The 17,779-nt window shown below is 36.4% G+C and overlaps 1 protein-coding gene across 1 annotated transcript; it reads left to right on the forward strand.

Annotated features, from left to right (window-relative positions):
• The first annotated feature begins 12,148 nt into the window (after nucleotides 1-12,148).
• On the forward strand, nucleotides 12,149-16,380 carry LOC113323150 (ERBB-3 BINDING PROTEIN 1). The gene is made up of 10 exons (XM_026571418.1): nucleotides 12,149-12,265; nucleotides 12,376-12,499; nucleotides 12,601-12,685; nucleotides 12,787-12,936; nucleotides 13,037-13,190; nucleotides 14,919-15,134; nucleotides 15,237-15,373; nucleotides 15,492-15,583; nucleotides 15,711-15,893; nucleotides 16,018-16,380. Exons 2-10 carry the CDS (start codon nucleotides 12,403-12,405, stop codon nucleotides 16,089-16,091), a joined length of 1,188 nt encoding a protein of 395 aa, XP_026427203.1. The 5' UTR covers nucleotides 12,149-12,265; nucleotides 12,376-12,402; the 3' UTR covers nucleotides 16,092-16,380.
• The last annotated feature ends 1,399 nt before the right edge of the window (nucleotides 16,381-17,779 follow it).

Genomic DNA, 17,779 nt, shown 5'->3' on the forward strand with positions numbered 1-17,779 from the left:
GATTATGGTATCTCTTATAATTTTGATACTAACACTGATCTTACAACATATTCAGATTGGGCAGGTTGTGTAAAAGATAAAAAAAAAAAACACATCAGTAGGATTCTACTATGTTGGACTAAATATTGTTGCTTGTCATAACAAGGAACAAAATTCACGATTTTTATCCACATGTGAAGCCGGATACATTCCTGCAGGTTCGTGTTGTACTCACCTCTTATAAGTGAAACAAATGCTTACTGATTATGGAATCGATATTGGAAAAATGAAAATCTTTTATGATAACTCAAGTGCGATTCAAATTATTGGGAATTCCGTTGAGAAGTCAATAAAAAATCACATTGACATAAGATACCACTTCATAAGAGATCTTTATGAAAATGGTATTGTCAATATTGAGTTTGTGTCATCGGAACAATTATTGGATGATATTCTCACCAATCCCTTAGACACCGCTACGTTTCAACACCTACGGAAGTCTATTGGTTTTGTTCTAGTTCATTAAATCAAGTAGGTAATGTTTCCCATGAATTAACCTATATCTTTTGGGCAATAAAACTTGAGTTCCAGTTAAAAAATTCTTTTCATCTTATCCTTATTAGATATATGTGTCCTATACTTTATGTGGTTGAATTGATATCTCATATATGCTCAAAAGTTAAATCTATTGTGTTTTTACAAACTATCAGATATAACAAACTTGTGAGAAAAATTCGTAGTATTGATCTTCTAGATCACACCCTGGTGTTATTACTGCATTATCAAACTCCGTAAGATTTTCTTATGTTGAGTCATGTCGAGTAAGTTGTTTTCTCTTTGAGAATTAATTTATGTTGATGTTTAGGATACAAATCCGTGTGATTTGTTAATGTCTGACAAAATTCTTCTTTTTATGAAAGTAAGGTCACTCATGTGGTTATCTTGGGAATAACATCAAATGGGGAAGAGTTCTTAAATGAACTTGTGGTTAGTTGTTATATCTTTGTGGGGTGTGTGGCTGTGGAATTTATAAGGGGAAACTCGTATCCTAAATCTCCTATATGAAACACTAAGTATTTTATACTATGTGATATCATCTAAATTATAGTTGATACGATTACCTTTAAGTCTTGAAGTATCTTTTGTTTGAATTCATTGCGATCCCATGGTTTACGAATTAAATTAAATTAAATTTTTTTGACAAAAAGGGGGAGAATTAATTAGTAGTTTCTCACTACATACATATGGTTTACGAATCATTATGTAAGGGGGAGTTGATCAAAATCTATAGGTTCCACCTATTATGCAAAAGATGTAAGTATTGACTAAGGGGGAGAAACATATCACCGTAGTATTACTTCGAAATTGTGATAAATTGAACTTTAGAAAATAATAATACTATGTTTATGTATAACGACGATTGAAAATATTTGTGTTCAAAATATCGCTACGGATATTCAACAAAAAAGATGTTGAGTTAAACACGTTCAGAATCATTGCAACTTGAAGTAACGAAGAGTTCAAGGAGTTTGAAGACACCAAAGAAATCAAGCATGATGGATTCAAGGAAGTTTTTTTGAAGATTCTTTTTTTTTCCATATGTATTGATAGTTTTGTCACTAAAATTGACAAAGGGGATATTGTTAGATCATTGCTCGGTCGAACTCACAAGTGTTGCTATATCAAGCTTGTTGTCAAATTTAGTTGATCAAAACCATATATTGATTTCTAGTCTACAATAAGTCAAGTTTCAGATTAGGATAGAAGTGTAGTTGAGGCGTTTTAAAGCGAAAATCAACCGAAGATTTTGGAGGACTTCTTCAACAAAAGGTGAGTGAATATTGAACCACCTATTTCTCAAGCTATATTCATCTTTCTATCTATGAGATTATGTCACATGACTAATTAGACTATGCACGCATAACAAGAATTTTGAGTCAAGTTTATCTTGGTAATATCGTTCTCGATATATGATAACTAACCTTAATGAACATTTTTTCATACTTGATGAATTTCGGTTAAGGACAATTTATTGTTCATAATCAAAATTGTGATTTAAGAATTATCATTCGAAAATAGCCTGAAACAATGATATGTATCATCAATATAATAAATCATGGTTTTATTAATCCCTATCATTCGTCCTCTTCCTGAAACTGAATTACTTTGACGGTTTAATCCGGTCTCAACTACATTCTAGTCCAAAATCAATTGGTAGTAGGATAGTGTCTGTAGCGGCTTAATACAGTTTGGTGTTCAATCTGGATTAGGTCCCGGGGTTTTTCTACATTTGCGGTTTCCTCATTAACAAAACTTCTGGTGTCTGTGTTATTTCTTTTTCTGCATTATATTGTTTATTTTTATATTCGGAATATCACAGGTTGTACGTTAATCAATCAAAATAGATACATCTGACCTAGTTTGTTGGATACGACTTAATTGATTCTTGGATATCGGTCTTTGGTAGCATCAAATAAACTCATCATAATTAGGTTCATGAACTTGGTTCTGTAAATGTTCTAATTGTGTGAGTTAGGAGATATAAGCTCGTCATATAATTCCTTGATTGAGATTCATTAAGTTGAACTCTCGGAATTGTATTAGGTATTTTCCGTACGGATTTCCCGAGGAAAAGTTGGTGGTGTATTTTGGTACCCCGCGTTTTCAGTAATACTCTATGTTTTATTTTTCCATTTGGGAATATAACTATTGAATGTAACACCGCCTAATTATGTAACGGTAACATTATGAATTGATGAATGGAAAGTAAAAAAAAGTTATTGAATGAAAATATGTACCCCGAAGGTTGTCTCTTACGGAGTAAACAAGTGGGATGATTTTAGACTTAAAACCGTGGTATAAAAGGAAGTCCCATTTGACTCTGCTCGGAAGTAGGGAATGTTGTAGGAATTGAAAATTAGCAACAATAATCATGAGGATGAAATGAAAATTAGCAAAAATAAGCCCCTTCCTCAAAGTTTAGAGGAAAGGGAGGCGAGAACAAAATATACAAAACCAACCATAATTAGTCGTAATTATGGGAATCGCATCCAACGACCAGAATATCTTGCCGTAACATGTTAAATCCAAGTCGAAATAATAATTTCAAAACCGATATTTGGTTTACAGTTTGTCAACTATAAAAACCCAGCCGATATTAGGCTCACGGTTTAGTCGTGGTCCGTTATCGAAACCGTAAATTTGAATTTTTAGTTTTGCTGGTCTAAACGGGTGGATCATTTATGATTAATACTTAAAAAGTTTGAAACTATTCGTTTTTTCTTTTTAGAAATTGAACAAACATAAAAATTAATAGACCAAAATGGTTTTTCATTCATAGAATCGAAAAAGCATATATCATTCATTACATTGGTAGGATAAATCATGAAATTTGAAATAAACCCTTATTCGTATCGGTCAAAATCATAAGTAGTATTTTCCAAAATGCGACGACTATCATTTTGTTCAAACTCTTTCCCATGAACTGTCTCATATTGACGTAAGCTCTCGACCACTATAGAAACAAATGTGTTATGCTAGATAATGTTATTCAAAATGATTTATAATGAAACAACTCATTAAAAAACTTACTCTTATAACAGCCGGCATAGTGGGATTGGCTTCCTTCATGGCCTTCATTTCCTTTTTGAAAGCTTTGCATTCTTCAAGGACCTTCTCGAATCTTTCCTTAACGATTGCCAAAGTTCTTCCATCGCGATTTCCGTTTAGTTCCACAAAAACTATGAAAACACGGTTCCGGAAAAAAAAAAAGATGTTTGATCTACGTCAATGTCTAGATCTTCATCATGTTGTCTGACCGTTTCCCATGCTCTAACAATCGCAAAATTTTCAGAATAAGGGTATGAAGTCACCATAACGTATTTTCTTATTGTTTTTTTTAATGGGAAATAGACGAGAATGAATATTAAAGCTTATAACTAGAATTTGGGTGAGCAAGAGATGATAAAATGGTTTCCTTTTATAGGGTTTAATGACCTAACGATTATTTTATTTTTGAGCATTAGCCGCTTAGGTCATCATCCATATTTGTGAAAGTTAAAAAATACAATAAATAATGCATTGGTTGAGAGTGCTTAGGCCCAAAACGGTTAGGTATCCCAGCCGTGTATTTCATTTACGGTTAGGTTTGCAGCCGTGACACATGTGATTCTGATTAAGTATTCTACCATGAGTTCATCTTAACTCAACCGTAAATCTTGATTATATCCAGGAGTCTTAAATTTCAAACCGTAAATCCTATTAACGACTTTGGAAAATATTTTTTTTTGGGTCATTATTACGTGTTACAAATGGTACGACAAGTCCGACAACATTTTCCCAACCGTAATCCTTTTAAGAGCTTCTCCAATGGTCTTGTAGTCCGCTTCACATGTGGCATTATGGGAAGACATCCGTTATCTACTCTGGCAACCATTTTTTCCTAACAATAAGGAAAACAAAAATTTCATCTCCAACCGACCTGATTTTCTATTACCAGTTTGCCTAGTTGTTTCTTGTTTTCAAATCGGATAAAGATCTTTTTATTGACCAAATATTATTTTCTTAACCTATTTTCAGCAACGGGAAACTCCATTCTTATGATTATCATGTTTCCGGTAAACGATTCAATTCGACAAACGCTAAGATTATATATCATCTAGTTGTTGTCTAAGATGAGATAATTGAGATATAAAGACATATATTTTAAAGTTTGATTACATATCCAAAGAATAAGAAGTAACAAAACTTAAAGTCCCAAACTGTTCGATCAAATGCTAATAATATTCAATATCTCTTGTTGGGCTGATTGTACATTTTTAAACTCATGAAAGGGGAGGAGCTGATGGTGTTTTAATGGGAACTGGACAACTGGTAGTGATCGTGAATGGATTCGGGTGAATAAAAGAATTGAAGGTGTTGTAGCTCGAGCATTTTGGAAACGAGGTAGAGCTCATCTCTATACTTGAAAAAATACATAAGAGTATATGCCCAGAAGTGGAAGCCCGGGAATAATCACTTTTTGATTGTATGATTATGAGATGATGAAAAACATAGAGTCAATGCCTATAATTATTTATATATTGATCAACGTATGATATATCTTTTTTCCTTTTTTATGAGCACTTATTGATCAAATGTGATCGATCCAAATCCAAAGTATATTCGTATTATTGTATAATGGGTTTAAAAGAAAAATAAAAAATTTAGTTTCTTGATTTTGATTCGTAATTAAAATTGTAATTAAATTAGTTATTAAAAATAAAAAGCTGACTAGGACTATGCGAACCTCTAAAACAAGAGGTTGAGTAAGAGGATGTCTACCCAATTTTTTACCAACTCATCTATACATTGGTTATGGAGGTTAGGATTGGAGAAAGATTTTAAAGATTTTGGATGTGTATCTTGCGTGTTTTGTACCTTTTTCCTCACACACATTCCATTGGAGAAACTCTAAGAGGTTATAAAAATTACTATTTAACGACTCATTAAGCCTCCAAAAACCCATAGAGTGCTAAGCCACAGTAATAGAAGAAAGCTACTAATGGGGTACCATTTTACTTGGAGGTATTTTTTTTTACTCGGTCAACAAAAATAGAATAAAAAAGCGAAACTGTACAGGGATTAGGCCAATATAGCGCTAAGCCAAAAGGCTGCACGCTAAAAGAACCTACTTAAAACGAAAGTAAACCTCTCCAGGCCATTCAACAGAATGAATAAAGCCTGGCCTACCCTCATAAAACTCATAAATGTCCTCAGCCAACAAACAAGCTTGTTTGGCCGATTCATCAGCTGAAAAGTTTGCCTCTCTGTAGCTATGAACATAACTAATGTTGTTGTAAAAACTCTTCGTCATTCTCCATTTCTGCATTAGCTTCCACGACAACTCTCCTTTTTGAAGAGCAAAAATGCAACTCATTGAATCCGATCTGACGCATAGATTTTTGACATTCCATCTTTGAGCATAAACTGCACCGTAGATAACCGCACAGACTTCCGCATAGAAGTTGGTCTGCCAGCCCAGCCCAACGCACAAAACTCCCAAAACTTCCGAGCTAGAATCACGAAAAACAATACCAGACCCAGCTTGGCCCGGGTTTCCAAGTGATGCACCATCACAACAGATCATAAGTTCACCTGGATTAGGTGGCGTCCAAGTAGCTTCAATTGGAACTAAGTGTTTGCAAGGCCTATGTTTCACTCGAAAGAAATTCAAAATTCGCAAATCATCTAAGGCATTATGCATATGGCCGTTCATTCTGATTGAGTTATCACAAATTACCTGATGAACCCGTCCCTTACATTCAAGCCAACGGACCCGCATGTTCTCATAATAAGCCTTGTTGCGCAACTTCCATAATTCAGTAACTATTGCAAGATTTGCAACAAGCCATAGATCCTTTATCATCCTACTCCGCCCTTTTGCAACCTTGTAAGAGGCCACAAGATCTTCTTTCGGTTGAAGATTAAAAATATCAGCTGCCCAATTCCAAATCTTCTTAGCAATTTTACAATGCCAAGTAATATGGCTGACATCTTCACAATCCCCCTACACAAGCGACACAAAGAAGGCATCTCCCTACCTGTCTTCCTCATAATAGTATCATCAGTAGCACAACATTGCTTATGAAATAACTTCCAGTACTGAAAACTTAAAGTAGGATGCACAACACTTCTCGAGAATAAAGCTGCAGTTGGCGAAACTTCTACAGGCTCCCTGATGGCAGCCTTAGCCGACTTGACAGAAAACACACCCTTGCTATCCAAGTCCCAAATTTTGTAACCATCTCCACCACCAATAAGAGGCAAATTTTCAACATCAATATTGCATCGTATCATCAATTACTTAGTCTTTGGAGGAATAACCCAAGAGCCATCAACAATAATATCACTAACCTTGGCCTTAAAATCATTAGGGCCTTTTTTAGTGATGCCAAGTCTTTGCGAAATTGAAAAATCAGCACACCAATTATCAAAAAATAAGGAAGTATTAGCACCATTACCTATAATTGAGCGTGTATGTCTTTGCACAAAATTATGCACCAATCTGATTCCTGAAAAAACCGAAGAACCCAACTTATAATCAATCAAGTTGCCATTAACCTTGAAATACTTTTCCTTCAAGAATCTTGCCCAAGTCTTATCCGAATCACGAATCGAAACCCACAACTTCATAAGCATGGCCCTATTAACATCAACCAACTTCTTAAGACCAATCCCACCTTCACGCCTAGAACGACAAAGATCAGCATAAAGAACCGTAAAGTATTTACGCTTCTCAGCATCGCCAGACCACAGGAAATTTCGAATGGCTCGTTCAACTGTTTTGATAGCCGTGCAAGGCCATTTATACACAGCCATGGAATGAAGCAAATAACTAGAAATCACTGATTTAATCAAAACTAGCCGAGCCTGAAAGGACAAGAGCTTACCCTTCCAACCTGCCAGCTTATCCATAATCTTCTCCATTACTTGTCGAACATGAATATGACGCACAATACCAGGCTTTAATTGGATTCCCAAATACTTATCTGGGAATAATGCCCTTTCCATGCCCATAAAATTTGCAATAACAACATCACGAGAATGTCTGTCTCCACCATAATAGAATTTGCTTTTGGCATAACTAACATATTGCCCAGAGGCACGTTGATACATACCAAGCATCTCCTTCAAATGCTGCAAACTATGAAGATTACCTTTACATAAAATAAGAATATCATCCGCAAAGAGCAAATGAGTTGGCGCCACACCTTTCTTGCTCACCATATGGTGCATTCTTCTTGCTGCAAACAACTTAGATAGATTGCGGCTCAAAACATCTTCAATAAGAACAAAAATCAAAGGTGAAATAGGATCACCTTGACGCAGCCCTCTAGTGATACTGAAAAAACCTTCAGGACTACCATTAATCATGATAGAAATCCGAGCAGAGTTAAGAATATTAAGCAGCCACGAGCACCATGCATCAGAAAAACCATATTGACGAAAAACTTCAACAACAAACTCCCAACTAACCGTGTCAAAAGCTTGGGCTATATCCAGTTTTAGGCTAACATTATCATGCTTCCTTTCCACACTAATCTCATTGATCAGTTCCGACGCCAAAGCTATGTTCTCATGAATGTTTCTTCCCTTCATAAACGCCACTTGCTCTTCAGAAATCAATTTATTCAGCACAGTAACAAGTCTGGTAGCCATAATCTTTGTAATGATCTTGAAGAAGAAGTTGCTTAAACCAATTGGCCTATAATCCTTAATAGCATCAGATTTGTTATTCTTGGGGATTAGAACAATAAAACTAGAGTTAATGCCGTTAGGAATTTTCCGCATTGCCCAACAGTTTGCAATAGCATTAAAAAGATCTCTCGAAATAATGTTCCAACAAATTCTAAAGAAAGAACCTGTAAAACCATCAGGGCCAGGAGCAGAATCAGCGCCCAGATCAAAAACAGCTTCCTTAACTTCATCCAAAGATGGAATAGCATCCATAAAAGCACTTTCAGCAGCGGAGATGCTGTCATGTTCATAATCAAACAACTTTGGATCAATGTGCACAGCTCCACCATTGAATTTTGCACGGTAGTGATCAACAATGTAATCCTTTATTTCATCCTGCAAAAACAAAGTAGAGTTAATAGAAATCTTCAATTCAGAGATTGTGTTCAGGCTCCTCCTCATACGAATGGAGTTGTGGAAAAACCGAGTGTTTTGATCACCATCCTCCAACCAACTAGTTCTCGATTTTTGCTTAAGCATAACTGCCAGTTCATTCCGCACCTCATCAACAACTTTCCTAGCATCATCAACCTTCAAAAACTGCATCTCACAACTAACATTCTGATCCAGAATATCATTCTCCTTATCAAGATTCAATTCCGCTTGTTTTAAGCGAAACTTAACATCTCCAAACACCGTTCTATTCCAAATCTTCAATGCATCTTCCAGTCTCTTCAACTTAGACGTGAAACGAAAGGAGGCGCACCATCCAGCCTAGCACTCCAAATATCCTTTACAAAATCCAAAAAAGATGGGTGAGAAAGCCACATTTTCTGAATTCTAAAAGGAGCCCTATTTGGCCTTGGACTATCAAAAGCAAAACCAAAGAGAGGGGAATGATCAGAGCAAATTCGAGGCATAGCTTTGCACCTCCAGTTAGCAAACTTATCATGCCAAGCATCATTAATAACATCCCTATCATGTTTAGAAACAATTCTATGAATACCACTCTGACAATTAGACCAAGTGTATTTCTTCCCAATAGCATCAGCTTCCACCAAACCATTGTCGGAAATCCAACTTCGAAACTCATTCATAAATATTTCTTTTATTGGCCTTCCACCCTTCTTTTCATCTAAATGCAAAACACAATTAAAATCACCCAACACCAACCACGGGATGGAAATAAATCTCAACCCCAATTGCCGCCAAAGAGACCTCCTTGCCACCGCATCAGAAGAAGCATGCACAGCCGTGATATAATTACCATAAAAATCCAAAGTGATAGCCTGTTTTGAAGAAGATAAAACATTCGGCCTTGCTAGAGAATTCCTCCAAAAGACCCATATGTTACCTCTCTGACCATGCACCTCATTAGTGATAACATCTTCACAAAAATCAAGCAAATTTAAGTTCCTAACAAAACGTGTAGTGCAACGAACCTGCGGCTCCGCAATACAAATAACATCAGGATTGTGCAAGCGATAGAGCTCACTCAACTTGGCCCTTGCACCATATTTATCCAAGCCTTGAGCATTCCAATAAAAGACCCGCATTAATTAACTCTTTTCTTCGAAGGGCTTGCCGAACCCTGTCTGGAAGATTTTCCACCTCGTGTTTGAACTTGACTAACATTTGCTACAGTAATTGTCTTCTTCTTAGGAACTCTTGATTTTTTCTTTTTGTCAGCCAATTCCTTCTTCTCACATTCATCTAGATCCTTATCAGCAAGTAACTCCAAATTCATTGCATCCTCTTCAACTATTTTGGAAGTGTTTGTTGCTACCATATCCACCACATCAGCAACTTCGTCATCAGTTTCAATAACTACCTTATCAATTTCTTCGGTCCCAGTTTCAAACCTATTAGAAAGTGTTAAGTTCTCTAAAGATTTTGCTGGAGTAGATCTTCTTGAAGTTTTAGTGGCCTCACTAAAACTAGCTTCATCATGAGCATCCATAGTAGTCGGATTATTAACTTGGGTGTGTTGCAAATCTAAAACCTTCTTCCTCAAATTCTCTAGCATTGTTTTAGCAATATCCTGTTAAATTTTGGCGACTTCGGCATCATCCTCACGTTGCCTGGCTGTCTCTTTCATGGCCTCATAATTCTTATAAGCTTCCATCTCCTGCATCTCCAAATTGGTATCATCTTCCTTGCAAAAATTATCGTGCACAATTTCCGCAAGTGCCGCACCAACACTACGCAAAACTGATTCAACATCCTCATTGCGGACAGATTCCGCATCATCATTATGCATCCCAGGCAAAGCCTCACCACCATCGTTTGCATCATCTCTGCATTGTTTGGATAGGCCACCACCCTCCATGAGTTGCACAGAATGTACAGCACTTTCATTGCGAACTCCAGCTAATGAAGCACCATCATTATGCGGCTCGGACGATGCTGCACCATCATTATGCATCTCCGAATCGTTACCATTTTCACCCAATTGTCCACCAGAACTATCACTATGCTCGGGAAAAATTGTGCGTTTACCAGTAGCCATCTGAAGAATTGAATTCTTCTTCTTCATAGTTTTGGGATCATCTTCAGGTTTCTTAGGTTGGTCCTTTTCCAAGATTGGAGCATCATCTGGCAAATTCTTCTTACCTTTAGGAATTCGTTCTTTTTGCCAGAAATTCTAAAGATCATCCATATCAGCTTCAATTGATTTTTTAATCTCAGGATCAGTTTCTACATCAGCCTTGTCCTTCAAATCATCAAACTTTTTTGTTCTACAATCAGATTTTTTATGGCCGATAGATTTGCAGTAATCACAAAAGCTTGGCCTGTTTAAAATTTCATAATCTTGAACAAAGATTTCGTCATTCTCTTCACCATCAATCAAAATCCTTCCTAAAGGTTGAGAGAAATCTATGTCAATCAAAGCAGCAACAAAGTAACCATATTCATGGCGCAAAGTACGCGGATCAACAGAAACCGGCTTACCAAGCCCTCTTGCCATTCTAAAAATCGTCTCTTCATCCCAAAACTTCATTGGCAAAGCCGTGAAACGAACCCAAACTGCAGCTCTAGTAATCTTATCTTTCCCAGGATCAAACATAGGCGTCCATGGATGAATTTTAAGCTGCTGAAATCATGTTGCAGATTTAATCTTCCACGGACCATCGTAGCTTACACGTTTTCGATCATCTTCATTGTCTAGCTTAATAACAAAGTATCCCTTCTTCCATGGAATAAATTGAACCGAACCAGATAACTTCCATTGATTCAATAACTCTCTTTTAACATCTTCAAATTTTAGGGTTTTGAAAAATACCAAACGGCCAACCAAACTAAATCTCCACACAGCCTTAATCCTTGTGTGAGTCTCTCGTGGGATCTTAATCAAAACATCATTGTTTGTTGTAGAACGAATTGGAGGATGAGAGAGTGTTTCAGCATCAATCCTTGATAAAACATGTGTTCTCTTCTTTAATATAGCCGCATAAGAGCCTTCCATATGCACGCCTTGACTACCATCTTCATGCGGTTGCCTAAACGTGTTATGATTGCCGTCTTCCTTCTGATTCCTAAACGCGTTAGGATTTCCATCTTCGTGCTGCCTCCCAAACTCGGATGAATTATGGTTCATAGCATTAGGGTTTGCAGCGTTATTCCTAGGGATATAGATACTTTTTGATCGAGATTGATTCCATATCCTTTTAGATTGATTATCTTGACGATTGTTAAAAACAGGCGGATTATTGTCTTGATTTTGCGCCATTAGAGCGCAAAATCATAAGAAACCTAAAGAACGCAAAAGAGAAAAGAGAGGGAAAAAAAACCGGAGCTTCCCACGTGAAACCCTAGAGTTTTCACTTTTATTTTTGCTTGGAGGTAGCAATATACATATAGGTAACCTGGGTACCATTTTGCTTGAGCCTTGAGGTGTTAAAAAGTGAAATGGTAATTTCCTTCGTAAAAGTTACAGTAGTGATTCAGTAAAGTCCGTAACAACATTTCTATAAAACCCCCGGCGTTGCCCTAATAACTCAAATCCCATTCTCCTCCTCCTTATAATCAAACCTCAGCGCCTCCTTTCCTCGTCTAAAACCCTAATTTGGTAAACGAATCATCTTCCTCTCCTCAATCTTGTTTTTTCATTACCCTAATTTCTCTGCTGTTCTTCTTTTAGGGTTTGGATTCATTTTTTTTTTTTTTTTTGATTTGCAGTGATAAGATTATAATTGTTATTTAAGAATGTCAGATGATGAAGTAGGAAAGGATGAGAAAGAGTTGGATCTTTCTTCTCCTGAAGTTGTAACTAAATACAAATCTGCTGCTGAGATTATCAACAGTAAGCTCTCTCACCCTCTTTTTAGGGTTTTAGCTTGTTTTTTGTTTTCTGGTTGTCTTTTTTTATTTGCTAATGGATGGTTTTGTTGATGTGTGTTGTAGAGGCATTGCAGTTGGTGTTAACAGAATGTAAACCTAAAGTTAAGATTGTTGATTTATGTGAGAAAGGAGATGCATTTATCAGAGAGTAAGTTTTTTTTTCCTGAAGGCTATGTTTGGATATTTGGAGTTGTTTTTTTTTTTCTTTTTAAGATATTAATGATGGGTTTTTTTCTTGATTTTTAAAAGGCAAACTGGGAAATTGTATAAGAATACGAAGAAGAAGATTGAAAGAGGTGTTGCATTTCCTACATGTATCTCAGTTAATAATACTGTATGTCATTTCTCACCACTTGCTAGTGATGGAACTCTTCTGGAAGAAGGTGACATCTTAAAGATGTGAGTGTTTTTTTTTTTCTAGTATGATGATGTTTATTGGTTTATACGTTTGGTTAAGGTTTGATAATAATGGGTTTGTTTTATTTGTTTTTTATTACAGTGATATGGGTTGCCATATTGATGGGTTTATTGCTGTTGTTGCACATACTCATGTTCTTCAAGAAGGACCAGTTACTGGTAGAGCAGCTGATGTTATTGCTGCAGCCAATACTGCAGCTGAAGTAGCATTGAGGCTTGTTAGACCTGGCAAAAAGGTAAAAAATTTCATTTTACTGATTGTGCAACTAGAATCTAATTATTCATGTTATTTGTGATGTACTTTCATACTCTTAATATTTTTTCTGTTTATCTCTTTAGTCAAGGGGATGTGATTCGTCTAAGTGATGTCACAGATCTTAGCTATGGATGAATTTCCAAATGAGGCTTTATGTCATAGTTACCCTGATAGATGAATCACATTTTTTGTCTTCCTTTTCATGTGTATCAATCATTATATTAGGACTAGCTTAGGTTGTAACTTGTTTGTTCTAGTTTACCGTGTGCTTTATTTATGAAGGCAACTTTGCCGAGGTGATCAGGATAATATTGATTTCCTCTTTTTCCCTGTTGCCTACATTGATCTGGCTATGATTTGTTTTTTTTGGGGACAATCAAATGCGAATTTGTTTTCCAACATCTTTTCATAGTGAATATTTTAGCTGTGGAACTTTTGTGTTACTGTATGTTTTTCTACAAAGAATTTCACAACTAATGCATATTAGGACCGCATATTGGTTTTTCCCTTCTGAAGGGGCAACTTTGCCGAGGTTATCAATATCTATTTGGTTTCCTCTTTTCCCCTGTTGCCTATACATATTGCTTGGCTATACTTTGATCTCTGGGGTCATCGATGTTTTGGTGGTTGACCGTAGTGTTTTGTAGCCAAATATATTCTTGTTATCATACACAAAAATTTGCTGGATGTGTTTATTAGATGTTATCACCTTTTGGTAGGTGCAACTTTGCCGAGGTCATCAATATTCATTTGATTTCCTCTTTTTCCCTGTTGCGAATATTTTACTTGGCTATTCTATATGATTTTTGGGCAAACTTATTTTAGATAGTTTGTCTAGTCTTATTTGTTGCCAATATATTTGTTTGTGAATGCATGCTAGTCCTAGTTGGGTTTCTGTGATCCGATGAACACAGATAGGCGGGCAACTTTGCCGAGGTTATCAATTACATTTGGTTTCCTCTTTTTCCCTGTTGCCAATATTCTAGTTGGCTATGTTTGATTAGGTGAGCAATCTTGTCTTTGTTGGTTGAGACATTTCTTTCGTAGCCGAAATTGTTTGCCAGGGACACGCTAGGGAATCGAGTATAGACTCTTGAAAGAGAAATTAGACTTTAATAAGTTTTACCAGTCTTGCGTCATTTGTTTTCAAGTGGTTGTGTTTTTTTTTTCTGCCACCTTTCATTGTTTGCATCCTGAAAAAGTTTTGCTGAACATGATCTATCTAAATGATGAAAACTCTAAATTGCTATGGAGCATGCTCCAATTAAGCTTTTTTTTTGTCATAGTTACGCTGATAGAAGGTTGTGTTTTTGCCTTAACATTGTCATTCACCCTTTTTTTATAGGTTCTAACTTTGTTTATCGAGTGAATGAGTTTTTGTATGATATGCATCAGGGGGTTAGTAAGTTGTCAAGTGTCTTTATTAGTTGTGCCCTAGTGATGACTACTTAACAGAAGCTATGGGTTTGACATCCAAGTGAGGCTCTTTTGTCATAGTTACTCTGATGGGGCAAGTTGATATGATTTTCTTAGTACAGGGCGAAGCTCTTTGTTGTCTTGATGTGCGAGTCTTAATCCTTGATAATTCCTTATGATTCAGAAAAGTTTCACGTATATTGCAATCTAATCTCGAATTTATATAGTGATTATTCATGTTCTGCCATTATCATGTTCTGTTTACTGATCTATTTTTTTAATGCTATGGCAGAATAAAGAAGTAACTGAAGCTATTCAGAAGGTTGCTGCTGCCTATGACTGCAAAATTGTTGAAGGTGTGCTCAGCCATCAGCTCAAGCAGTTTGTGATAGATGGAAACAAGGTTGTACTCAGTGTTCCAGGTCCCGAAACCAGAGTCGATGATGCAGAATTTCAGGAGAATGAAGTTTACGCAATTGATATAGTTGCCAGCACAGGAGAAGGCAAGGTAAGGACACTTGATCCTTTGAACTTTATTCATTCTTCCAAGTTTATTCTGCTAATAAATCTGCTTATTCTAATACAATCTGCAATTGTCAAAACATTGCAGCCTAGGCTGTTAGACGAAAGGCAAACTACTGTCTACAAGAGAGCGGTGGGGGAGAGTTATCAGTTGAAGATGAAAGCATCTAGGTTCATTTTCAGCGAAATTAATCAGAACTTCCCCATCATGCCGTTTTCAGCAAGGTTTGGCTTTCTTGTCCGATTTTCTGACAACTTTGTTCTGCATAAGTTACTTTTTAGATATTTTATTCTCTTTACACAGCATTGATGTAGTTTTCTTTTTGTTATCTCCTCCTCGTAGGGCTTTGGAAGAGAAGCGTGCCCGGCTGGGATTAGTTGAATGTGTGAACCATGAACTTTTGCAGCCATACCCTGTACTTCATGAGAAGCCTGGTAATGATATGTTCAAGTTTTAAGTTGAATTTTTGTTCACAATCGCGTGAATCAGTTTTTTATTCACGTTCAATATTAAAATAGTTCGGCATCCTATTTTGGGGCTCATACTACTGGCTATATGCAGGGGATCTTGTTGCACATATCAAATTTACAGTTCTGTTAATGCCCAATGGTTCCGATAGAATCACATCTCATGCTCTTCAAGAAGTGCAGCCAACAAAGACGTTGGATGAGGAACCTGAAATCAAGGCTTGGTTAGCTTTGGCCACAAAGTCGAAAAAGAAAGGAGGTGGAAAGAAGAAGAAAGGTATGTTGTAAAAGTTCTCTACTGAATGTATAATCTTTTTCCTTGAAAACATTCTGCACTGAATGTAAAATCTAATTTCATCGTATTAATAAGTGCTGCCTTTTTGTTTTTGTTGATGACACAGGTAAGAAGGGTGATAAGGCTGAGGAGTCTACTGAAGCTGAACCTATGGATGCAACAACTGCTTCCCAAGAATGATAGTTTTTCCAAATTTTGTAGGTTCCCCATGTTTAAATGACCAGGGTTTTTTGCGTTTGGTACTGTGTTTTAGGGTGTGATGAATGTTTAGCTTGTCCATTCTAATATTTGAGTACTAGATCTCAACTGTTTATTCTGTTGTTTGTCAAAAGCTTCAAGTCTGTTTAAGTTACATTAGTTCCCATACTTAAACATCAAATACATAACTGTGCACCCTTGACACCTCCTTGATTTTCATATTGTTTTATGCTTATATGGAACTGTTGGACTGGAACAGTCAAAATAATAATAATTCTGGTGAGCTCAAATATACCTAAATATGAAAAAATGATTTTCAATTTTCCGGCCATAATTCTGGTGAGCTCAAATAATAATTCAAGAGTAGGGTACTTTTACTTTGGAAAAGAATTTCATGAATATGTTTTCTGTTTTTTTTCTTCTGCTAAAGATATGCAACCCTAAGTGGCTAAATGTTAGCAGAATAATCTCCCCTTTCATACTTTTATCACCTGATAGAAATGCAGCACTTCTGTATTCATAAATTTCCGACTGTCTGGCAACAAAGAGAGAAATTTACACGTTGTGATAAGAAAAACAAAATGCTGAAATGCTGATTTCTATCTAGATTGCCTGTTTTAAGAAAACAACAAGAAACATTCACAAGCTTTACAGAGAAGACACATCCGTGTGTGCTGCCAAAATTTTGAGATTAGCTTCAGAGGTTGCCAAAAAGTTGAGATCTAAATCACTCCAACGACCCTATCTTAGCCTGCATAGGTACTGAATAAAATTACCAGGGAGCATTGGCCTTTCAAGAGTTTCCAGATCTGCATTTTTTTCTTCTTCTTCTTCTTCAGATCCATTGCTTCTTCTTTTTGACAGTTTCAGAAGCTCTTCCAACGAAGAAAGCAAAAAACCCACAGTCATGCCAAGGACCTTCAATCCTTTCAAAGCCCGTCTCCATATTCGAAGCTTTTTTCTAGAAACACTGCCAACTTTGCTACATTCAAGGGCATCAGCAATGTTGACAGTTTCAGAGATGAGACCTACAACTAATTGAAAATTGAGGCGGGGTAGAAGAGTTTTATGAAGGAACGATTTCTGACTGCAGCAGAGCTCGTAGTATCTGGACCATGTATATGGAGACATTACTAAATCTAAAATCAAATCATTATAGATTATGGTGAAACTCTCTAAATTCTTGATATCTTCAAACTCAGGCACCGAGCTCGCGAAACTTAAATCTTCCAAATAGTCTAAATGTGCCTTTTCGCTGCAATTTTCAGGTTGATTATTAACTGATTGTGGAGGACTAATATGTTCATTTTCTCCTTCAATAACAGATAAAGAAAGACCCTTTGGTTTCCCCATAACAGTTTCTCTCGTCGGCACACTGATGGAACAATCGGAAGGAGATATACCTGGAGAACTTTTCTGGGCACAAGCTTCCGGTTGTAGACGGCCAAAAGCACCACCAACTTCTGCTAAACGAGTTTTCTTCACAATGTAAACCTATATAGAACACAGGAACTAATTAGGAAAATATGAGAAACATATTGCACTGTCAAGTTAAGGAATGACTCATATCCAACAATGTGATGATGACAAAGCTGATTTGGAAGCAATCATTGCCTTCTTCATATAGTAGCATCGGTTAAAGGACAATTTAATACAGTCAATCCACAAGA

This window comes from Papaver somniferum, chromosome 11 (assembly GCF_003573695.1).
Source record: "Papaver somniferum cultivar HN1 chromosome 11, ASM357369v1, whole genome shotgun sequence".
Lineage (NCBI taxonomy): Eukaryota > Viridiplantae > Streptophyta > Magnoliopsida > Ranunculales > Papaveraceae > Papaver > Papaver somniferum.